General features: G+C 48.4%; 2 protein-coding genes across 2 annotated transcripts in view; one reads left to right on the top strand and one right to left on the bottom strand.

Moving 5' to 3' along the window:
- Nucleotides 1-3587: 3587 nt before the first annotated feature.
- SOD3 (superoxide dismutase 3) lies at nt 3588-9168 on the top strand. The gene is made up of 2 exons (XM_061192138.1): nt 3588-3730; nt 7478-9168. Exon 2 carries the CDS (start codon nt 7494-7496, stop codon nt 8226-8228), a length of 735 nt encoding a protein of 244 aa, XP_061048121.1. The 5' UTR covers nt 3588-3730; nt 7478-7493; the 3' UTR covers nt 8229-9168.
- Nucleotides 9169-15414: 6246 nt separating this feature from the next.
- CCDC149 (coiled-coil domain containing 149) overlaps nt 15415-20367 on the bottom strand; it is a 98154-nt gene continuing 93201 nt past the window's right edge. The window contains 2 exon segments of the mRNA XM_061192140.1: nt 15415-17861; nt 17864-18252. Of these exon segments, the coding sequence (XP_061048123.1) occupies nt 17817-17861; nt 17864-18252 (434 nt within the window). The 3' untranslated portion in view covers nt 15415-17816.

Here is a 20367-nt window from a genome sequence, read left to right on the forward strand (position 1 = left end):
TTCGCACACACTCACCTTATGATCAGAAAGGCATTGCTTTCGTGTGCTACAATTGGTCTTCTCCTCACATGGCCAGCCAAGTGCAACTAGTTGAGAAGTTCCTGGTTCTGACTGGTTTCCATTACCTTGTGATTCACGCACATTTGAACAGAAGGGTGACACATTCCCAGTGAAAAGGAAATTTCCCAGAATGTGGCATGGACACAGAATGCAGTCTCTCTTCTTCACTGAAGCGCAGTGCTATTAACACAACGAAAAGGTGCATGAAAATCACTTAACAAGTGCCTGGCATGCAAGAGGCACTGAATACATGTGAGATGGTATGATTTTATGACTGTTAATAAGAATGATGTTTCTTTTTTCCCTGCCCACCTTGCCAATAGCATCTCCTTTTTTCCATATTACCCTGACATGTTTGGACAAAATGATAGGATCCAAGATTGAACTACACAGGTCCCTGGTCCCACTCCTATTCTCTAGGGGGCTTCTGAGAGAGCCTCAGGCAGGCAAGACACGCTTGAAGTTTTCTCAGGTATGTCTGAAGTACTCTGGTTGGATAAACTGTCATCACACAGAACCTGGCCTTCTAGGGATGCAACCTGCAACCCTAATTGTTGCTTTCAAAACTTTCTCCTCATGGTAACCGCTTTATTTCCTGGTAGAATTTAATCCTATCAGTTTTTTTAACACAATGAAAAGGAAGTTATTTACAATGGATATCCCTGCATAAAAGAACTACCAAGTTCTCTAGCAGAGATCTCTTCTATACAGATAGAAGTGTTTTTGAATGCATCTCCTAATAATGGCTGATTTACAATGTTTGCTTGATTTTCTGTTGTCTTATACATTAACACTGGGGAAAGAACAGAGGTCAGTGTAGGTGTCTTGTTTGCAAGGCAGTCACTGATGTTACAGAGATAACTGTGAGGTGTAGAGTCATTTGTTGTTTCTAACTTTTCTTTCATCTCCCCTTTAGACTGGAAGGTAATAAAGTGTAATGATTAAGGGGCCAGGATTAGGAATCAGAGAATCTTGAGTTTAAATTTTGACTTTGCCATTTTATAGCTCTGAAACTTTGGGCCTATTACTTCTTTTTTTTTTTTTTAATTGAAGTATAACTGACCTATTATTCAGAAAGAATAATTATTCTTTCTGAACCTCCTTTCCTTATCTACAAAGTGGGCAAATTAACACCCATCCCACAAAATTATTGCAAGCATTAAATAAAGTGTTCACTTCCAAGTGCAGAAAATGCAACCCAGGGGCTTCCCTGGTGGCGCAGTGGTTGAGAATCTGCCTGCTAATGCAGGGGACACGGGTTCGAGCCTTGGTCTGGGAGAATCCCACATGCCGCGGAGCAACTAGGTCCGTGAGCCACAACTACTGAGCCTGCGCGTCTGGAGCCTGCGCTCCGCAACAAGAGAGGCCACGATAGTGAGAGGCCCGCGCACCGCGATGAAGAGTGGCCCCCGCTTGCCGCAACTAGAGAAAGCCCTAGCACAGAAACGAAGACTCAACATAGCAATCAATCAATCAATAAATAAATCTTAAAAAAAAAAAAAAGAAAATGCAACCCAAACAACTTAAGCAAAAAGAGAATGTATTTGACTCACATAATGAAAACAGAGTTTCAGGTACAGCTGGATCCAGGGGCTCAAACACTGCAATTAAGTCCAAATTTCACTCTACTTTTATTCCACTTCCCTCCATTGGCCCTATCCTCAGACAGATTCTCCCTTAGGGGCTGAAATAACTCCACTCTTTCTCCTCCAGTTTCAAGTCCACTGGGAAAGAGAAGATACCTCTCTTACAACAGTCCCAGCAAAAATGTCATTGAATCTCACTGGCTCTGAATGGATTATCCCAGAACCAATGCAATGTTATGACTGGTCAGGAGCCCACCTCTGGAGCAAGGGGTTAATCAACACCACTTGCATGGACTGAAAATGCAGTGGTTTCCAAGCAGGAAATTGAGGTGCAGTTGCCAAAGGAAAGGGCCATGAATGTTGGTGGGGTCGGGTGGGAGAAAAAGCAAATTTCCCCTAGAATGCCATAAAAAGGAAAGTGAATATGGACTTTAATATCAATCCTAGAATACCATAATGGAGGAAATCTTTCTTGGCCCTTAAGAGAAATAAAATTAGGTTAAGTGAAGAAAGTGCCACTGGATACAGTAGTTACAAACTGATATAATTATTACTTCAAGAACTGAATGAAATACAGATTTTTTTTAGTTGGATGAAAGATTCACAAAGAGAAACCAGATGTTTCAGGGTGGGGCAGAGTGGCGGGCAGCATCTGGAACTTGGAAAAGTCATTAGTCAAAGGCACCTACGCCCATCAACAGAATGCAGAGAGGCATGGATTGAACTGACGATGCCTGAGTTCCCAGTGAGCCAGAAGGACTGATGTCAGGACACAGGGCTGGAGGCTCTGAGTTCTCAGAAGTCTCCACCTCATCTTGCGAAATGTCTGCCCCAGGACAAAGATCTTTAGTTTTTCTTCCTGCCAAGTAGAGGTTCCCAAACCTGGTTGTACCCCAGAATAATCAGCTTTCAAAAAGATGATTCCAGAAAGCCCTTGCTGGCAATGGATTCACTCAGCCTGCGATGGTGCCTGGAAGTCTAGATTTTGAACAAGCTGTCCTGGGGCCAGGACTAATGTTTGGGTCTTTAGGGACCCTGTCCATCCCTCCCCAGCTGCAGTCCCCACTCTGTACTGGATGGATCTGTTGACACCGCTGTTCCCCCCCCAGAGTATGAACCCCAAAGGGCAGGGACTCTCCCAGGTTTGGGTACCAGCACACAGTGGAGTGAGCACCCACTAAGCATTTATTGAAGGAAGGCTGGCAGGCAGACAAGCAGGCAGGCAGGCTGCCTTTTCCCATGTGGACTTTTCTGGGGAAAAAAGCTCCTTCTGGAAAAAGCTGCTGTGATTGAGAAAAGATCATGGCCGCAAAGGAAGAAAGGGCCTTGGGGGAGGGAAAGATTCATGGTTCTCTCAGACCACACTCTTTTAAAAGACTCTTCCATAACTTTAATAAGGAAGCGAGAACAGGATGCGCGTGATAACGTTTGGGGCATCGGGTTAGCCTCGCCTCCCCATTTTACAGATGATGAAACAGAGGCACAGGGAGTTGGTCCAGGAGCACATCCTTAGGACGTGACACAGCTGGGACTCTGCAGCCTGAGTCCCCACCTGCGTCTCACCTCTCACAGGTGTGGCCTCACAGTTCTGGAGGAAATATCACGCATATTTGCGGGCGTCCATTTCCATCTTAGATGCATCCAGCAAAAATAAATCAATAGCTGAGGAAATCAGGGGAGAGAAAAGGGCCTCTCAAGAAAGAGACCATTGTACATGTCTCCAAACAGGCTATTTTCGGTCTATTTTTTATTCCCCTGCTACACCCTGAAGGTCACTTGCTATGTCTGCACAAACCAGTGAAGTCACGAAAAGGAATACTTGGCTAGGGAACGCGGGGCTGTGGGGGGAGGTGACAGAGCTGGAGGAGGTGAGGCAATTCCACAACAAGGACTGCCTGGCCGGCTTCCCTCCCTAAACCGGCCCAATGACCTTCTTTCTTCGCGGTGACCACTCCCCCGAGGCTGCCCTGCACGGCCACAAACAGCCCGGGAGCCCGCTCCGTGTTCCTGCGACCGGCTGGCGGCTGGCGGGGTGCTGCTCCCCAGGTCCCAGGAGGGAAAACTCTCTTGGAAGAGCTGGAAAGGTGAGTGCAAAGTCGAGGTTCATTTCGTTCTTCTCCGAGTGTGCTTATCGAGTTTGAAACTGGGGCGGGGCATCCAGTCTCTCATAGGAGAAGGATATGATCATTTTCGTGGGAGAGAAACACGCTTCTTGACAGAGCCCAGCTGCTGTAAAGCAGAGGAGTGGGGAGGCGGGGAGAGGGGTGAGGAAGGCAACGGGGGAGGAGGAACTGACTGGTCTCGGATCTGCTGATGCCAGGCCAAGAGGCCCTCAGCGTCCTCCGGGTTAGAGAAAAAAGAAATCTGGGGTGAGGACGGCGGATGTTTCTGGATGTTGCCTGGCATGGGTGGTGAGGAAAAGCCACCTGCTTAGGGGAGGCACAAAGGGAGGGCCTGGCTGGCTCAGGCGCACAGCCGGGACCCCTTCTCGGAGGGCGCCCAGTTATTAGAACACACTGGAGCCTTCGCGGGGGCCGCAGCCTTCCCAGACCCAGACCCAGGAAGGAGGCACCGGCTCGGAGGCTTGCTTTGTCCCCTGTCTCTGATGACTATGTTCTCCCCTCTGGACCAAGCGGGCCCTCCAAACACCACTTGGTCATCCACAGATCAAACTTGAGTGAGAGACTGAGCCAGAAGGGTTAGCCTTATGCGGGCGGGCCTTGAGGGCTCGAGGTGAAAAGCTTAAGACCCAAGGAGTCAGGGATTTACCTGGGATTTAAGAAGAGTTCTCTTTTTAAGAGAAGAACATCTCCTTCAAGTGTTCATTATGACCCAAGCATTCTTGGAAAAGAAAGCTTTGTGGACACATCCAAAACAATCTGTCTTTGCTGTTTGTTTCTAAGGAAATACCTTCCAATTGGCAGAGCCCTCCTGAGGGCCAGGACCGGTTCAGGAGGAGAGGGGTGGTCGGTGATGATGGAGACCTTGAAGCCAAGGTCTGGCCTTGGGGATGCTCCTCCATTCCCACCCCCACTCCCTGGGGCTTCAGCGTAGTAACCAGGCCACATCAGAGGGGGTTCCCTTGATGTCACTTTCTGGACTTCTCCTACCTGTCACTCCTTCTCGGAGCCTTTCCTGGCCACCTCCTCCTCCCACAGCCGCAATAGCATCTTTCAGCCGATGGTTCCTGAAATCCCTATCAGCAGTTTCTCTCTGATAGCTAAGAGCTGCCATTTACTAGGAATTTTCTATGTAGCAGGCTCTGGGCTAAGTGCCTTGATGAGAGCTGTTCAGTGTGGTGCCTAAACCTTGGGCTTGGAGCAGGCCACACCTTTTTCAAATCCTGCCTCAGCTATTATTGAATGTGTAACCACAGGCAAGACACTTGCCTTTCTGTGCCTCAGTTTCCTGCACTTTAGAATGGGCATAACAATGCACCACCCCAGAGGGTTTTTGTGAGGCTTAAATGAATTAACACATGCTAAGTGCTTTTAACAGTGCCTTCACGTGTGTTCAGTAAATGTTGGCAATTCTAATTGTGTCTTTTAAGCCTCACAGCAAGACTCCAAGGTAAGTATTATTATCTCTATTTGCGGATAAGAAAACTGAGGTTCAGAGAGGAGGGGGAGCCCAACTAGAGTTTGCAGTCCAGCATTTTCTCTGCTACTCTGCAACCAAAATAACAATTATGCTAACTCTTTTTTTTTTTTTTTTTTTTTAGTATTATTATTATTATTATTTTTTTTAAACATCTTTATTGAAGTATAATTGCTTTACAATGGTGTGCTAGCTATGCTAACTCTTAAAGAGTAAGTAAAGTGGCAGAGTCAGGCTTCAGGTCCAGTGAGTTCCGGAATCCATTCTTTTAATCACCACACTAGACTGCCTTTCTGTAATGGTTATGGAAAGAATAAACACTCAACTCCAGAATTTAATTTTAAAATGGCACCTGCTTGGGGGTCGGAGGAGGCCTTTGAAAGTGCAGTTGACCCTCAAACCAGCTCTTTGGAGGCAGCATTGATCCCTGTGGGCAGACTGAAAAATGTGAAAATAGCCTGGCATCTCATATCTCGTTTACTCCTCCTGGTGGCCCTTGGTGGTCTTACCAGCCTTGTTTTACAGCTAAGAGAGAGTCAGTAACTTCCCCCATGATATTGCGGTTATGCAATATGGTATATGTGTCTCACCATAAAATTGCTGGTTGGGTCCCAGAATCTTTGATGGAGCTTAAACAAAACAAAGCAACTCATGCCCACTGAATCAGAATCTCTTAGGGTGGTGCCTGGGTGTCTGAATTTTAAGAACCAGAATCTGATGTGCAGCCAACACTGAGAACCCCTCCCAGTTACACTGCCTCTTCCAAAGGCCAGAAGCCCCATTTACAACCATCTGCTGAACATCCCACCTGGGATCTCGCATCTCAGCAGGCTCGGGCTGAACTTGCCCTCTCTCCCTTCTTCTCGGGGCCTGGTACCACCATCCATCACCCAGTCTCCCCTGCTGGGAACTCAGTCATCCTCAACTCCTCTTCCCCACTGCCAGCGGTACCCAAAATGTCTCCTGTATCCATGCTGCCTCCACCTTGGTAAAAGCCTTCACCATTTCTGGTCTGGATCGCTGCTACTGCCTCCTAACTCATCACCCTCTGACTACCTCTATTTCTCCGCTGTGTCTCCATTTCTTCTTGCCCTTCTCTCCTGTCCTCTCCATCCCCCAAATCCAGCCCACATCCTTTCTCCTGCCAGACTTAATGAACTAAAAACTATCTCAACACTCACTTTTCTGCTTAAAAACTTCCACCAGCACTAGCCTCCTGGCTAATAACCACACACCTTAGCACAGAAAAGCCAGCCCTTCCATCCCTGGCTCAGCGTTCCCTCTTCAGCCTCGACTCCTCTCTGGTGGCACAGGCCATGTTCCAGCCACACTGAATTACCCCATCCCCAAAACGAACTGTGTCCCTTCACAGCCTGTGAACACATCATGTTGTGCCTCCTGCCTGAAATGGACTTCTGACCTGGCTTGGCTGAAAAACTCCTACTTGTCTTGTGGGACCCTTAAAAGTCACCTCCTCTGGGAAGCCCTCCTGGAGTCTCCCAGGGAGATGGGCACTCCTTACTCTGTCCTTCCCCAGAACAAGGCTCCATCTTCAGTTACAGGATGGCATTGGAATGATCTGATGACACATCTGTCTGTCAGTGAACTCCTCATTCAACAGTCACATATTAAACATCTCCTACTGCCAAGTGCAGGCCCAGATGCTGCAGATACTGATGAATAAAACTGAGTTTCTAGCTTTAGTCTACTGAGCACGGCAGAGAAGAGGGGCTAGGGCACTTCAGAGAGAGAGAAGGCACAGCAAGTGCAAGAAGCACGGCAGCAAACCTTATGCTGCCTGTGTAAGAGAGGATGCAGAAAGAGAGCAGCAGGAGATGAGGGGCAGAGATGAGGAGAGGGAGGAGATCTGGAAGGGCCATGAGAGCCTCCCTCATGTATCCTGAGACAGCCCCCCACCCCTGGGCCAATTGTCCTGGACTCCCCACGCTATGGAGATGGGACTTGGGAGGACCATCATCAGATTTGTGGCTCAGAAAGATCCTCCTGAGTTTCTTGAGATTATGTGCCATCCATCTTTACAACCACAGCACCTAACGCAGTTCCTGGAATGCAGCAGGCCCTGAAGAGACAGGGGCCGAAAGAACAAAAAGCACGCTAGGCAAGGAAGCCCCTTGGCGGGAAGGGTTTGGATTCAAGGGCACCCTGGTCCCTGGGATTCCAGGTTTCCAGTGACTAAGTCTCGCTCTGCCCCCACCCACTGGGGGTTCCCGCAGGTGCCCGACTCCGGCCATGCTGGCGCTGCTCTGTGCCTACCTGCTCCTGACGTCCGGCGCCTCGGACGTCTCCACCTACCCGGACCTGGAGCAGCCCGGCTCCCGCATGAGGGAGCAGATCCGTGACATATACGCCAAAGTGACGGAGATCTGGCAGGAGCTGACGCACCGGTGGGCGGCGGGCGGCGGCCAGGACGCCGCGCTCTACGCCGCCTGCCCGGTGCTGCCGTCGGCCACGCTGGACGCGGCGCAGCCCCGGGTGAGCGGCGTCGTGCTCTTCCGGCAGCTCCGGCCCGGCGCCTTGCTCGAGGCCTTCTTCCACCTGGAGGGGTTCCCGGCCGAGCCCAACGGCACCAGCCGCGCCATCCACGTGCATCAGTTCGGGGACCTGAGCCAGGGCTGCGACTCCACCGGCCCGCACTACAACCCGCTGGCCGTGCCGCACCCGCAGCATCCGGGCGACTTCGGCAACTTCGTGGTGCGCGACGGCCAAGTCTGGAAGTACCGCTCCGGCCTGGCCGCCTCGCTCTCCGGCCCGCACTCGATCGCGGGCCGCGCCGTGGTGATCCACGAGGGCGAGGACGACCTGGGCCGTGGTGGCAACCAGGCCAGCCTGGAGAATGGCAACGCGGGCCGCCGGCTCGCCTGCTGCGTGGTGGGCCTGTGCGGGCCGGGGGACTGGGCGCGCCAGGCGCAGGAGCACGCGGAGCGCAAGAAGCGGCGGCGAGAGAGCGAGTGCAAGGCCAGCTGAGCCCCCCACCCGGGCGGCCCGAGAGCTCCCTCCACGCCCCAGACCCATTCCACGTGCCCTGGGAGCCCCTCCACGCCCTGACACCCCTACAAGTGCCTGAGATCCTGTCCGAGTACCCCAAGACCCCTCTACGCCTGACACCTCTCCAAACTCCCGAGATTCCCTCCATGTGGCCCAGGCCCCCCTCTACGTGGATCTATCTGTGCTGTGAGACCCCTTCTACACCCTGACACCCCTCCAAGTGCCCCAGGATCCCCTCTACACCCTGACTCTCCTCCAAGCGCCCAAGATGCCCTCCATGTGACCCAGGACCTCTTCTACACATCCCAGGGTCCCTCCATGCCTTGACACCACTCCAAGAACCCTGGGACACCTCTACACCCTGACACCTCTCCAAGTGCCCAAGATCCGCTCCATGTGACCCGCGTCCCCACCCTCTTATCTTGATTTTTCTCCTTCTGTTCCCAGAGACACTCCCTACTCTGAGGTACCACTTTTGCCATGGCTAGGATCTCGCCGAAAATCCCCTCCACCCTGAGGTCTCCAACCATGTATACTGAGACACCCCCTTTCATCCTGAGGGCACCCGGTGCTCTGAGGACCCCCAGAGATACTGAAATATCCCCATTTACCCTGAGGGTCTTCCAGACTCCCCCCTTTCCACCCTGGCACCCTCACCCTCACCCAGTGAGCCCTGAGATCCCTCAATGCCCTAAGAACCTACCTACCCCCACCCCCTTTAGGTTCCTCCTAGGCACTCTGAGACCCCTCCTAAAGTTGCCTCTCCCCCTCCCCCTCCCCAGTATGTGCAGTGCAGCCTGCAGTTAGGCACCCCTGCCCCGTGTCTCCAGCTCTTCCCCCAACCCCACACCCCAGAGAGCTGTGCCTCTGTGGGCTGTTTGGCAGTCTTCGTGTTGCACATTAAAAACTTAGCAATTCAGTACTGCATGGGGGCCTTGGTTACTTTTTTGGTTTATTTGAGGCTTCTCTCCCCACTCAGCTATTTTTTGGGGAATGGCAAAGATGCTTTCCAAACCACTTAGGACTTCTCCCCTGCCCAGCTCTGCTGGCTGCAAGGCTCAGTCACTGATCATCATGCCTTTGGGGTGTGGCTCGCAAGAGGGAGGAAACCAGGATCACTTAGGGAAATGGGAAAAAAAAATACAGCTTCCTGGACCACATGCCAGAGCTGTAGAATCCAAAGGGAGAGGAGAAAATCTATTTGCAACAAGCTTCCCGGTGATTCTGATGCTGGAGCCGCTGGCCTGGCATAGGCGGTACACCAACTCACTGGGCCCAGTGGCCTCTCACATCTGCCTCTGTGGGAAGCCTGAGGTCCATTTCCCATAGGGCGGAGACAGGGCCAGTGAGGCAGTGTCCCTGGGCAAGTTATAGGGAGGTTGGTGTTGGTATCTAAAGTTGTCAGCCTTCTCCACAACCAGGACAATGCTCTTCTTGACTTCTTGATACAAAAGCAGTTGGAAGCAGTGGGGTCCAAAGGCAGGTTGGTCTTGATTAAGGCTTGATGGAGGTTCTGCCTCTCTTTGTGAAAATTATAATCTATACACAGACTAGATCAGTCTTGTGTATTCACTTTCATTTATTGAATAGAAGTATCCATCCTGGGGTAGACCCACTTCCTAGCTGTGGCTTTCCCACCCTGGTTCCTCAGAGGCAGCTTCTGTTTCTCCCAGACTCTTAAGGCAGTGAGTCAAACTGAACCTTAGCCAGAAAGCCATCCCCAGTGGTTATTTTTACCTCCTACTAGGACTACTTTGTTATTTAAAACCCTTTCCTTGAGCCCAAGCGACAAGTGGGAAGAAAGGCTATTGCCTGGTGAATTTGCTCCACCAACTGGTTCTCACTGGTTTTGAAACTGAGCAGGACTCTGCGAGGCCTTCCCAGGGACAGACCCCTTGTGTCCCCCCCTGACCCCACCAGTTTGTATAAAAGCTCTAGCCTCCTACGCCTTCCCCAGGTTCCAGAGAGCAAATTTAATCACAGAAGTGAGAAAATGCAGAAACAAAGGAAAACAGTCAAGCAAGACAATAATAGTCTAGTTATGAAACAAAGTCAAGGACCTCTAGTTCCTCCTCAAGTGCTATAGAGAATATCCTGAGCCATATATCCTTGAGCTGTTTTGCAGATACTAAAACCCTCACCAGGTAGAAGAGGTTAACAGCATGCTGACCACCAGCACGTAGACCCCAGACTGGTTGGAACCAGAAGGTTGATGACTGAGATTCCTGAAACATCACCCTGTCCTCATCACCAACCAACCAGAAGGAGGTCCATGAGCTCATCGTGCACCCTGTGACCCTCTCCCTCACCTTGCCTTTAACCCTTCCCTGAAAGCTATCAGGGCCTTTGGGTCTTCTGAGCACGAGCTGCTCATTCTCCTTGCTTGGCCCCATGTTGGGTGCCTTGCAATAAACACTATACTTTCCTTCACCACGAGGCAGTGTCAGTAGATTGGCTTTACGGCATGTCAGGCGAGCGGTACCAACTTTGGTTTGGTGATGGTTTGAAATATTAACTTGAAATGTACGGGTCAGCACTGAAAAGGGAATTAGCAAACTGAGTCTTTAAATATCCTGATTTCAAATAGAGGCATTTGCCTACCCCCGCAATTAAAAGTTGTGGAAACAAGGCAGCAATTACATAGGAACACACGATGGACAGGAATAAAAAGCCAACACCCCATCTTTGACTCTGCCGCCCAGATTATAGGTTAATTCAGGATCATCGAGGGAAGTTTGCACTTATTTTTCAGAAGGAGGCTGGTGCTTCTCATTGCTTGTCTTCTGTCTTGATCTGTTCGGGCTGCTATCACAAAACACTGCAGACTGGGTAGCTTATAAACAATAGAAATTTATCTCACAGTTCTGGAGACTGGGTGTCCAAGATCAGGGCGCCAGCATCGTCAGTGAGAGCCCTCTTTGGGACTCATAGCCCATACCTTTTTGCAGTGTTCTCATGTGGTAGAAGGGGTGAGGGATCTCTTTCAAGCCTTTTTTAAGGCAGCAGTCTCATTCATGAGGGCTCCCCCTTCATGACTTTGGGACCCCCTACCAAAGGTCTCACCTTCTAATACCATCATATTTGGGGGTTAGGATTTCAACATATGAATTTTGGGGGGAACACAAGCATTCAGACCACAGCACCTTCTGTTTTTAGTTTCTCTCTTCACTACCCTTGACCCCCCCAGACTGAAGAAATACCCTCGCAGATCCGCTTCATTTCTGTCGTGTCCATTCATGGGAGTGGGATTGATAAACTATTCTATGGGGCTCCAGAACCAAGAAACAAAGAGAGGAAATAATAGAGGGGCAAATTACAGTTCACTATAAGGGCCAGGAATGTATATAGCACAGGGGCTGACAGTTCAGGCTGAGGTAGAAAGGCCTGTTTGGAACCTCAGCTCAGCCACACTTATAAGCTGTGTGACCTGAGCAAGTCACTTCACCTCTCTGGGCCTGAGCTCTCTCATCTGTAAAATAAGACTATCACATTGGACTGTTGTGAAGATTAAATCAAGAGTTACTCATGAGAGGTGTATAGCATAGTGTGAAGGCCTAAGGATCTAATGAATGTCTAACTAATAACAATGGCTAAGGTCAAAAATAGCTACCTAGTCATGGATTGGATGACCTTGAAAGGTAGTGAGTGTCGTGTCACTAGAAGGATTCAAGTAAAGGCAAGGCTGCTACCTCTTCGGTTTGGAAGAAGGATTTCCGCATCCATTAAGAGGCCAGCTGAGGGCTTCCCTGGTGGCGCAGTGGTTGAGAATCTGCCTGCTAATGCAGGGGACACGGGTTCGAGCCCTGGTCTGGGAAGATCCCACATGCCGCGGAGCGACTAGGCCCGTGAGCCACAACTGCTGAGCCTGCGCGTCTGGAGCCTGTGCTCCGCAACAAGAGAGGCCATGATAGTGAGAGACCTGCGCACCGCGATGAAGAGTGGCCCCCGCTTGCCGCAACTAGAGAAAGCCCTCGCACAGAAACGAAGACCCAACATAGCAATCAATCAATAAATCTTTAAAAAAAAAAAAAAAAGAGGCCAGCTGAGATGAATTCTGTGATCCCAACTCTTGGGGGGAGGGGCCAAGATGAAGGAAAGACTGGCGCCCATAAGGGCAGGCATCTGGCTCCCGCACAGAACCGGATGTGTGCCACCAGACCCGCCCACAGGACCCCATTTGGCCCCTGGAGGCTATTTTTACTCCTCTCCTCTTACAGATCTATTTTGTTAATCTTCTTATATTTGCTGTTTTGACTTCCCAGCCAGCTTGCTAATCAGTTTTCCTATTTGACTCACAGGGTTTGCGTTTGTCACTGAGACTTAAACACACACTTGTTTTGATTTCTTTTTGTAAAATTAGAAGCGTTTGATGTAATGACTCTACCTAGACGCAGCTGGTAAAGTGAGAATAATGCTCCAGTTTGCACAGTTTAAACACAATGTCGACAATAATTAGAAATGCTATCTTTAGATGTTTAGGATAAGCTTTTTCTCCGAATTGCAGTGAATTTTTCTTCCAAGTGGGGCTTTTCAGTGCATGTATATACAGAAATACTAAAAACGTAAGAAAATAGAGCAAATCAGTGAGTGCTTTGGTCAACTTGAAAGATGGCAGGAAATTAACTAACTGATTTTAGATCTGGCGTTTTTGACTGAATGCATAAACTCTTTACATTCTCCATATTTTTCACGACTAGCATATGATCTAATCATTTTAGGGACGGATTGCAAGTGATAAGTTGCTACAATATGCTAGAAGCTATGCTCAGCCTAGCCTTGGCCTTCGGCGAGGGTGGGAGGAGGATAATGTAAATAATACCGATGATTAATCACCTACATCAGGAAAATTACATTTTAATTTCAGGTAACAAAAAAGATATAGTTATGATACATGATGATCATAGATCCACTAAATCAAGGTCTACAACTGAATAGAAGTTACTTTATTTAAATCAAATTACAAAACAGCAGCTGATCTGCTTTTTTTTTTTTTTAAGTCCGTTGTTTTTAAATTTAATAGGCTATCACTGGCCTTCGCCAAGATCCCAAAATATATTCCTGGGCTCATATAGAGTCCAGAAAATCATACTTGTCAGTATTATGCAAACTTTCACTAAGACTCCGAAAAAAATCCTCATTTGGTAAAGAGGTGTAATGAAATGTAAGGCGGAACATCTATATCTAACATTTTAAATTACCTTCAGGCTGTATCAACTTGTTTTGTTTTGTTTTTGTGAACAACTGTAATATCGAGAGATGGGTCCTTCTTATTTTTCTGCTTATTTCTAATTAGATTCACTGCCTAGCTCTCTACTGCATCTCTCGAATGTTCAAATTTTTCTCTGTTCAGAAAGACATCTGGAAAACAAGAAATATATTAATGTAGTGAGTTGAGGGGAATCCTCTGGCTTTTTGACATCCTAACTGAGTCATATGAAGGTACCCTCAGTATTATTAAGGAGGAAGATTGTTCCAAAGGGAGGCTTCCAAAATGAAAGCAGAGGGCAGAGAGGGAAGGGACTCAAATAGAGAACTTCTTCAAAGAGAAATAAGGTATCAAGTCACAGGGCTACAGGAAACAATCCAGCCAGGAGAGAGCCACAGGTTTTAGAGGAAACCAAGAGCGGCAAAGGCATGCTGTGATTTGAAAGAGACAGAAAAGGTAACCCCAATGAGCAAGTAGCTGGTCTTCGAAATTCTTTAGAGAGAAGATTGGACGTCCATTTGGAACAATTCAGATGGTGAACTGGGGTGCAAATGCTCCCAGAAGGAATAACACATCCCCAAATTCACTCCAACACATGAATGACTGATACTAGAACTCTTTTTTTAGAGCTTCAAGTCATGATGGTGGTGTGTGTCTGGGAGTGAGGGCACAGAAAGAGGAAAAATGATGGGAAAATGAATTTCGCTTCCTTAAGACTGCCGACTAGGAGCAGGTTCCAGCAGGGATTGAGCTGAATACCATCGGGGGCCTCCTAACTACAGAGGCTGTTCCAGGAGAAGGAGAAAGGGGGAGGGGGAGAGGAAGGTGCAGAGCAGGCATGGAAGGAGGAGTTAGGGATGAGAAATGTCTGGTTTACAAAAACCAATCCATTTCCACAGGCCTTAATTAAAAGAATGACAAACACTCATATGTAAAAATCCACACCTAAAGGCTCTCAGGTACAGTGCGATCACAAGAAATGCAGAGTGTGCAAACAAGCTTTCATTAAGAGACCTGTCAGCTCGGTTTCATTTATCCAGACTGTTCGGCATTCTGCTGGCAACTGAGCTGGAAAAATAATGGAAGGACAGATACACTTGAAGAGGTAAACAAAGGTGGGAACGTTTCAGCTGCAAAATAGGACAGATAATAAAGAAGTCAGGGAATGGGAGAGATGAGATGGCGTTTTTCTTAACAAACAAACAAATAACAACCACCCCTCCCTCAACTCCACACTCATCAGTAATGTAATATTCTGGCTTTTAAAAGAAAAAATAAAACAAGAACAGACATGTGGGGTTCAGAGACAATGCTATTGGTGGCCTACTCAAATCTACTCAAATCTATTCCCCGCTCTGCTACACTTCCCAAGACCTGATTTTGTTTTAGTGTTCACCCTTTTAGAGTCTACATGTCCAGGGACAAGGCTCCTTCCCCAATTCAGAGAATGATCTTGATGAACCTAAGCCCATCAGAGTAATTTCATCTTCCTTGCTAAGGACTGTTTTAGACATAGACATGTGACATGGTCATATAGGCATGTGACAATTCTGACCAATGAAATGTGACAAGAACTGGGTTACTTGCTCTTAAAACACACACACACACACAGAGAAACTTCCTTCTGCCTTTGGACACAGATGTGAGAACAGGTGATGGCTGGAGCTGTTGCAGCCATCTTGTTAGCATGAGGGAGTAGATGACACCGAGGCAGGCAGAGCAGGAAGACAGAAACTCAGATCCTTGATAACTTTCTTGAATGAACCAGCCCTGCCTGGCATTCCCTACTTCTTAAGTTCTTGTTATGCAATATAATTCATTTCCTTATTGTTTAAGTTTCTTAAAGTGTGAACTGTAGCTGAGAGTACCCCAACTGATGCAGGGTTATCTGGTGGAGTAGGGGACAGAATGCAATACATTTTCACAATGACGCTTAAAAAGACAAAAGACAACCATAAGTAATTGCTGAAACTCTTTTTAATGTCTGTGGAACAGAAGAACCATGTTGAGTTGGGATAGCAGAGGTGGGACAGTGTCACATGTATGTACAGGGCAATGTCAAGATTACAAATATGACAGGATCACCTCATTGGCTCCAATTCCATCTAACACAAGACCCACCCCCCCCCCCCAGGCTGATTGGATACACAGAGCTTAGGTTATCGCTCCCTATGACCCTCTGCCCTGAACCCCATACTCTGGGACTCATGGCAGTTTTCTTGCCCATGATGGAATGTGTAGGAGTTTATTATAAGCCCTGCTTTCCAGAAGGTTATGAATGGGCCCTAAAGACATGCACCTGGCCAATTGTGTGTCAAAACCAAGGCTTCCGTGGGGAGAGATTTTTCTTTTTATTATCATTGTATTAAATCTGGCTGTGTTTTCCTTTGGTGGCTTTGGCGTCCCATGCAGTAGTGTTAAACATTTGCAGAGAGTTTAGGCCTGGTGCAACAGGAAAATGATTTCTGTGGCTGCTGGCCTGGGCAAGCTTTGCAGCTGCAGAAGTGACCTCCCTGGAGGGGAAGGTGAGGGGATGAGTCTGGGAAGGGGGAGAGGCTGGAGCATAGAGGGATGAATGGGGCATTGGGGCCTGACGGGCAGGGGTAGATGTCATGTCCTGCTCACCGGAAGCCACAGTGCTCTGACTCAGGCGTGCCTGCATCCCGCTAGGTGATGAGGGTGAACTCAGGTGAGTGGGTAGAAAGCAGCTGGAGGTCCACCCAGGGTGCATTTGGCAGAGGATGGGACCCTCTGGTCTGCATCTTGCCCTCCTTCAGAGCAAGACAGTGCAAAGTCTGATGGATCCCACCCAGCTGGCAGAGTGATGTCAGGAGATAAATGTGGCAGGGAAGTTTTGGGGGCGGGGGGTGGGGGGAGGCGGCTGGCCACCCACGTGCCTGCAGGATTCACACCTGGGATCCCAAGCCTGGTCTAAACCTCTGATTTCTAGGATGAATTGATGAATTTTCTACCTCTCCCACCTTGGGAACTTCTCTTTTCCCTGCAGGAGAGTCTCTCAAAGGAGTCCTTCTGGTTCTCAGGGACGTTTTGAGCTTTGGGATCTAGTTTTAGGTCTTCCTGGACAAATGAACTGCGTTCAGCACAAAGAAAGGTCTGTCATTTGATGAGGCTTCAACGTGCTGCAGCGCCAGATGCCGCCTAGAAAAGTTAATTTTATCCCTAAGGAAAGAAGCAGGTGGGGGTGACCACTCTCTGCTTTCCCACTCTTAGAGCTTGAACTTGGTTCCCTAGTCCCCTCCCCTCCCCATCATTACAAAGGCTGTAATGACGTTACTTTGTTTTTCCCTTTCTTTCCACTCTAGGGCCACGAGCTCTGTCTTTAAAACCCCAGTAGCCGGCAGCACAGGGGGAAGCAGCCGCGGCATTCTGTTGGAGGAGTGATGCTACAGGTTTCAGGTGGTGGGGATTCTGGGTTGGCCCCTAAGCAGCTATATCTTGCCCCAACCCTACAGGACCATAAAACCATAAAACCCTATATGTAGCCCGGGATGAAGGGAGAGAACCAGCATTCCCAGGTTCTGGCTCTCATCTCATCTCAGAAACAAAACATCAAAACACCACTGGAGTCCCCATCCTCCCTGCGTATCCACAGCCCCCCACCCCACCCCACCAGTCACTCCAGGTCGATTAATCCTCTAGAATTACAGGCTGGAAAATTCAGCTCTAGTAGTCAGCAGACAGGTCTCAACAGGGGCTGTGGATTTCAGACCGGAAGCCTAACCTTCTGAGCCCACTTAAGCCCCTTTCCGCCTGCCAGTCAATGCCACTACAGACAGCGCTGCAGGCAGGATGCCAAGAACACCCACGCTGGGAGGTCCTACCGGGCCCTGACGTGATGGAGAGGAGCCGGGGGCGGGGGGGGGGGTCCCTCTGGACCCATTGTGCTTAATTACACCTTACTCTACAGCCTCCTAATCATTACAAAGACGGGGATCTGATTAAAAACCCCATCCGTTTCAAGCCCTTCCCATAATTTTGATCAACAACTTTAAACGCTAATAGAAAAACATCTTATCTCTAATAAAACAAGTGCTGACAGAAAGATGGATGTCGAAAAGCAGCCATATGGCTGACACGATTCCGTGCCTGGCCATGTTCACAGCGTGCAGCTTCCGCAGAAAGAGATGACACTGAGAAGCTTGAGGACCCGCATTTAATAAATCGAACTGTGCTGGCATCATCAGAATATTCACAGTTTGCAACAGGAGCTGTGTGTCCTTTTTCGCTTGCAGACTTGGAGGTGTTTTAGGAGAAAGTGACTTCGGTGAGCTGTCCTGATGCTTAATTCTTTACCATCCCGGGTGCCTTCAATGTGTCATCATGCCTGACCTCATTCCCCTTCAAGTTTTCATGGTGTTCCTCCTACCTCCACTCTCTGGGGCCTCTCCTTGCCATCTTCCAGGGTGGGAGCTTCTGCTGCAGGCTGGCTGGACTCAGCAGAGTCCGGGCAAGGTTTGGGGAACGACCCATTGGCGGTCAGGCCCGGCGGGGATGGCCCCATCTCGTCCCTCCGACTCTCCACGGGACTCTCTCTTGTGACCCCTTCTGGTTTGGCAGCTGCCTGCTCCTCTGTCGGTTTCACGATTTCCCTTCCAAGCCTGTTTACTTCTTCTTCCTCAGAAGGTAGCTGGGGTAATGAGGGATGAAAGTGCTTGCGTTGGCTCCTGTGGCTCTGATTTGCTGGGGAGCTAACGCCGGGCCTCCCAGCATCCTCCCGCACTGTCAACGCCTCGGCAGCGGCACGACTTTCATCTCGTTCTTGCTTCTGAGCCTCCCCTGAAACAGACCAGGGACAGCATCAAACCTCTGGCTGGAAGTCAGCCCTTACTTCCCCTCTCCTCCCAACCTCGGGCCCACTGCTGCGAGGCCTCCGACATAGAAGATGCTGCTGAAGGGAACACAGGACCCACAAAAAAGAAAGCAGCCACTCTGGTGATTCCTGTGTCATTAATGGAGGGAAAGGGATCACGTGGGCCATGTCTGTAACCCCTCCTTTCCAGGCGCCTGGTTATCGCCTGCTTCGCTCTCTGACGGTGGTTCCTTGTGCCCATGAAATATTTAACCTGAGGACAAAGGTTTTGTAGGTTCTGTAGCTCAGGGAAGATCTGGGGCTCTTTAGTAATGAAACGAGGTTCTGGCTGCTCTCTGTGTGGGAAACAGAAGGAGAGTTAGGGAGGGATTGAGCACCTCCACCCCCATCTCCATCAGCACCTCATTCTTTGATGCAGACCGCTTGTGCTTTCTCACTTCCAATAAACTGCTATATGCAAAAGCAACTTCAAGCTCCCTACCCTGCCTCACTAAACTGTTCTTTCTAAACCTGTACAACAGAAATTCTCTAGCTGCAGCTGGAGGGGGATGGGAGAGAACATGGGGCCCTGAGATCTAGCATCCAGCCCCCATTTTCCTATTTGCTTGCTTTGTGATCAGGATGACCTGTTTGGCCTTTTTTTTTTTTTTTAACATCTTTATTGGAGTATACTTGTTTTACATTGTTGTGTTAGTTTCTGCTGTATAACAAAGAGAATCAGCTATATGCATATGTATATCCCCATATCCCCTCCCTCTTGCAGCTCCCTCCCACCCTCCCTATCCCACCTCTCTAGGTGGTCGCAAAGCACCGAGCTGATCTCCCTGTGCTATGCAGCTGCTTCCCACTAGCTATCTATTTTACATTTGGTAGTGTAGATATGTCCATGTCACTCTCTCACTTCGTCCCAGCTTACCCTTCCCCTTCCCCGTGTCCTCAAGTCCATTCTCTACGTCTGTGTCTTTATTCCTGTCCTGCCCTTAGGTTCATCAGAAGCCTTTTTTTATTATATTCCATATATATGTGTTAGCATACAGTATTTGTTTTTCTCTTTCTGACTTACTTCACTCTGTATGACAGACTCTAGGTCCATCCACCTCACTACAAATAACTCAATTTTGTTTCTTTTTATGGCTGAGTAATATTCCATTGCATGTATGTGCCACATCTTCTTTATCCATTCATCTGTCGATGGACATTTAGGTTGCTTCCATGTCCTGGCTATTGTAAATAGAGCTGCAATGAACATTGTGGTACAGGACTCTTTTTGAATTATGGTTTTCTCAGGGTATATGCCCAGTAGTGGGATTGCTGGGTCGTATGGTAGTTCTATTTTTAGCTTTTTAAGGAACCTCCATACTGTTCTCCATAGTGGCTGTATCAATTTACATTCCCACTAACAGTGCAAGAGGGTTCCCTTTTCTCCACACCCTCTCCAGCATTTATTGTTTGTAGATTTTTTGATGATGGCCATTCTGACCGGTGTGAGGTGATACCTCATTGTAGTTTTGATTTGCATTCTCTAATGATTAGTGATGTTGAGCATCTTTTCATGTGGTTTTTGGCAATCTGTATATCTTCTTTGGAGAAATGTCTATTTAGGTCTTCTTCCCATTTTTGGATTGGGTTGTTTGTTTTTTTGATATTGAGCTGCATGAGCTGCTTGTGAATCTTGGAGATTAATCCTTTGACAGTTGCTTCATTTGCAAATATTTTCTCCCATTCTGAGGGTTGTCTTTTTGTCTTGTTTATGGTTTCCTTTGTTGTGCAAAAGCTTTTAAGTTTCATTAGGTCCCATTTGTTTATTTTTGTTTTTATTTCCTTTCTCTAGGAGGTGGGTCAAAAAGGATCTTGCTGTGATTTATGTCATAGAGTGTTCTGCCCATGTTTTCCTCTAAGAGGTTTATAGTGTCTGGCCTTACATTTAAGTCTTTAATCCATTTTGAGTTTATTTTTGTGTATGGTGTTAGGGAGTGTTCTAATTTCATTCTTTTATATGTAGCTGTCCAGTTTTCCCAGCATCACTTATTGAAGAGGCTGCCATTTCTCCATTGTATTCTCTTGCCTCCTTTGTCAAAGAT

Source organism: Eubalaena glacialis, chromosome 5 (genome assembly GCF_028564815.1).
Source record: "Eubalaena glacialis isolate mEubGla1 chromosome 5, mEubGla1.1.hap2.+ XY, whole genome shotgun sequence".
NCBI classification, from domain to species: domain Eukaryota; kingdom Metazoa; phylum Chordata; class Mammalia; order Artiodactyla; family Balaenidae; genus Eubalaena; species Eubalaena glacialis.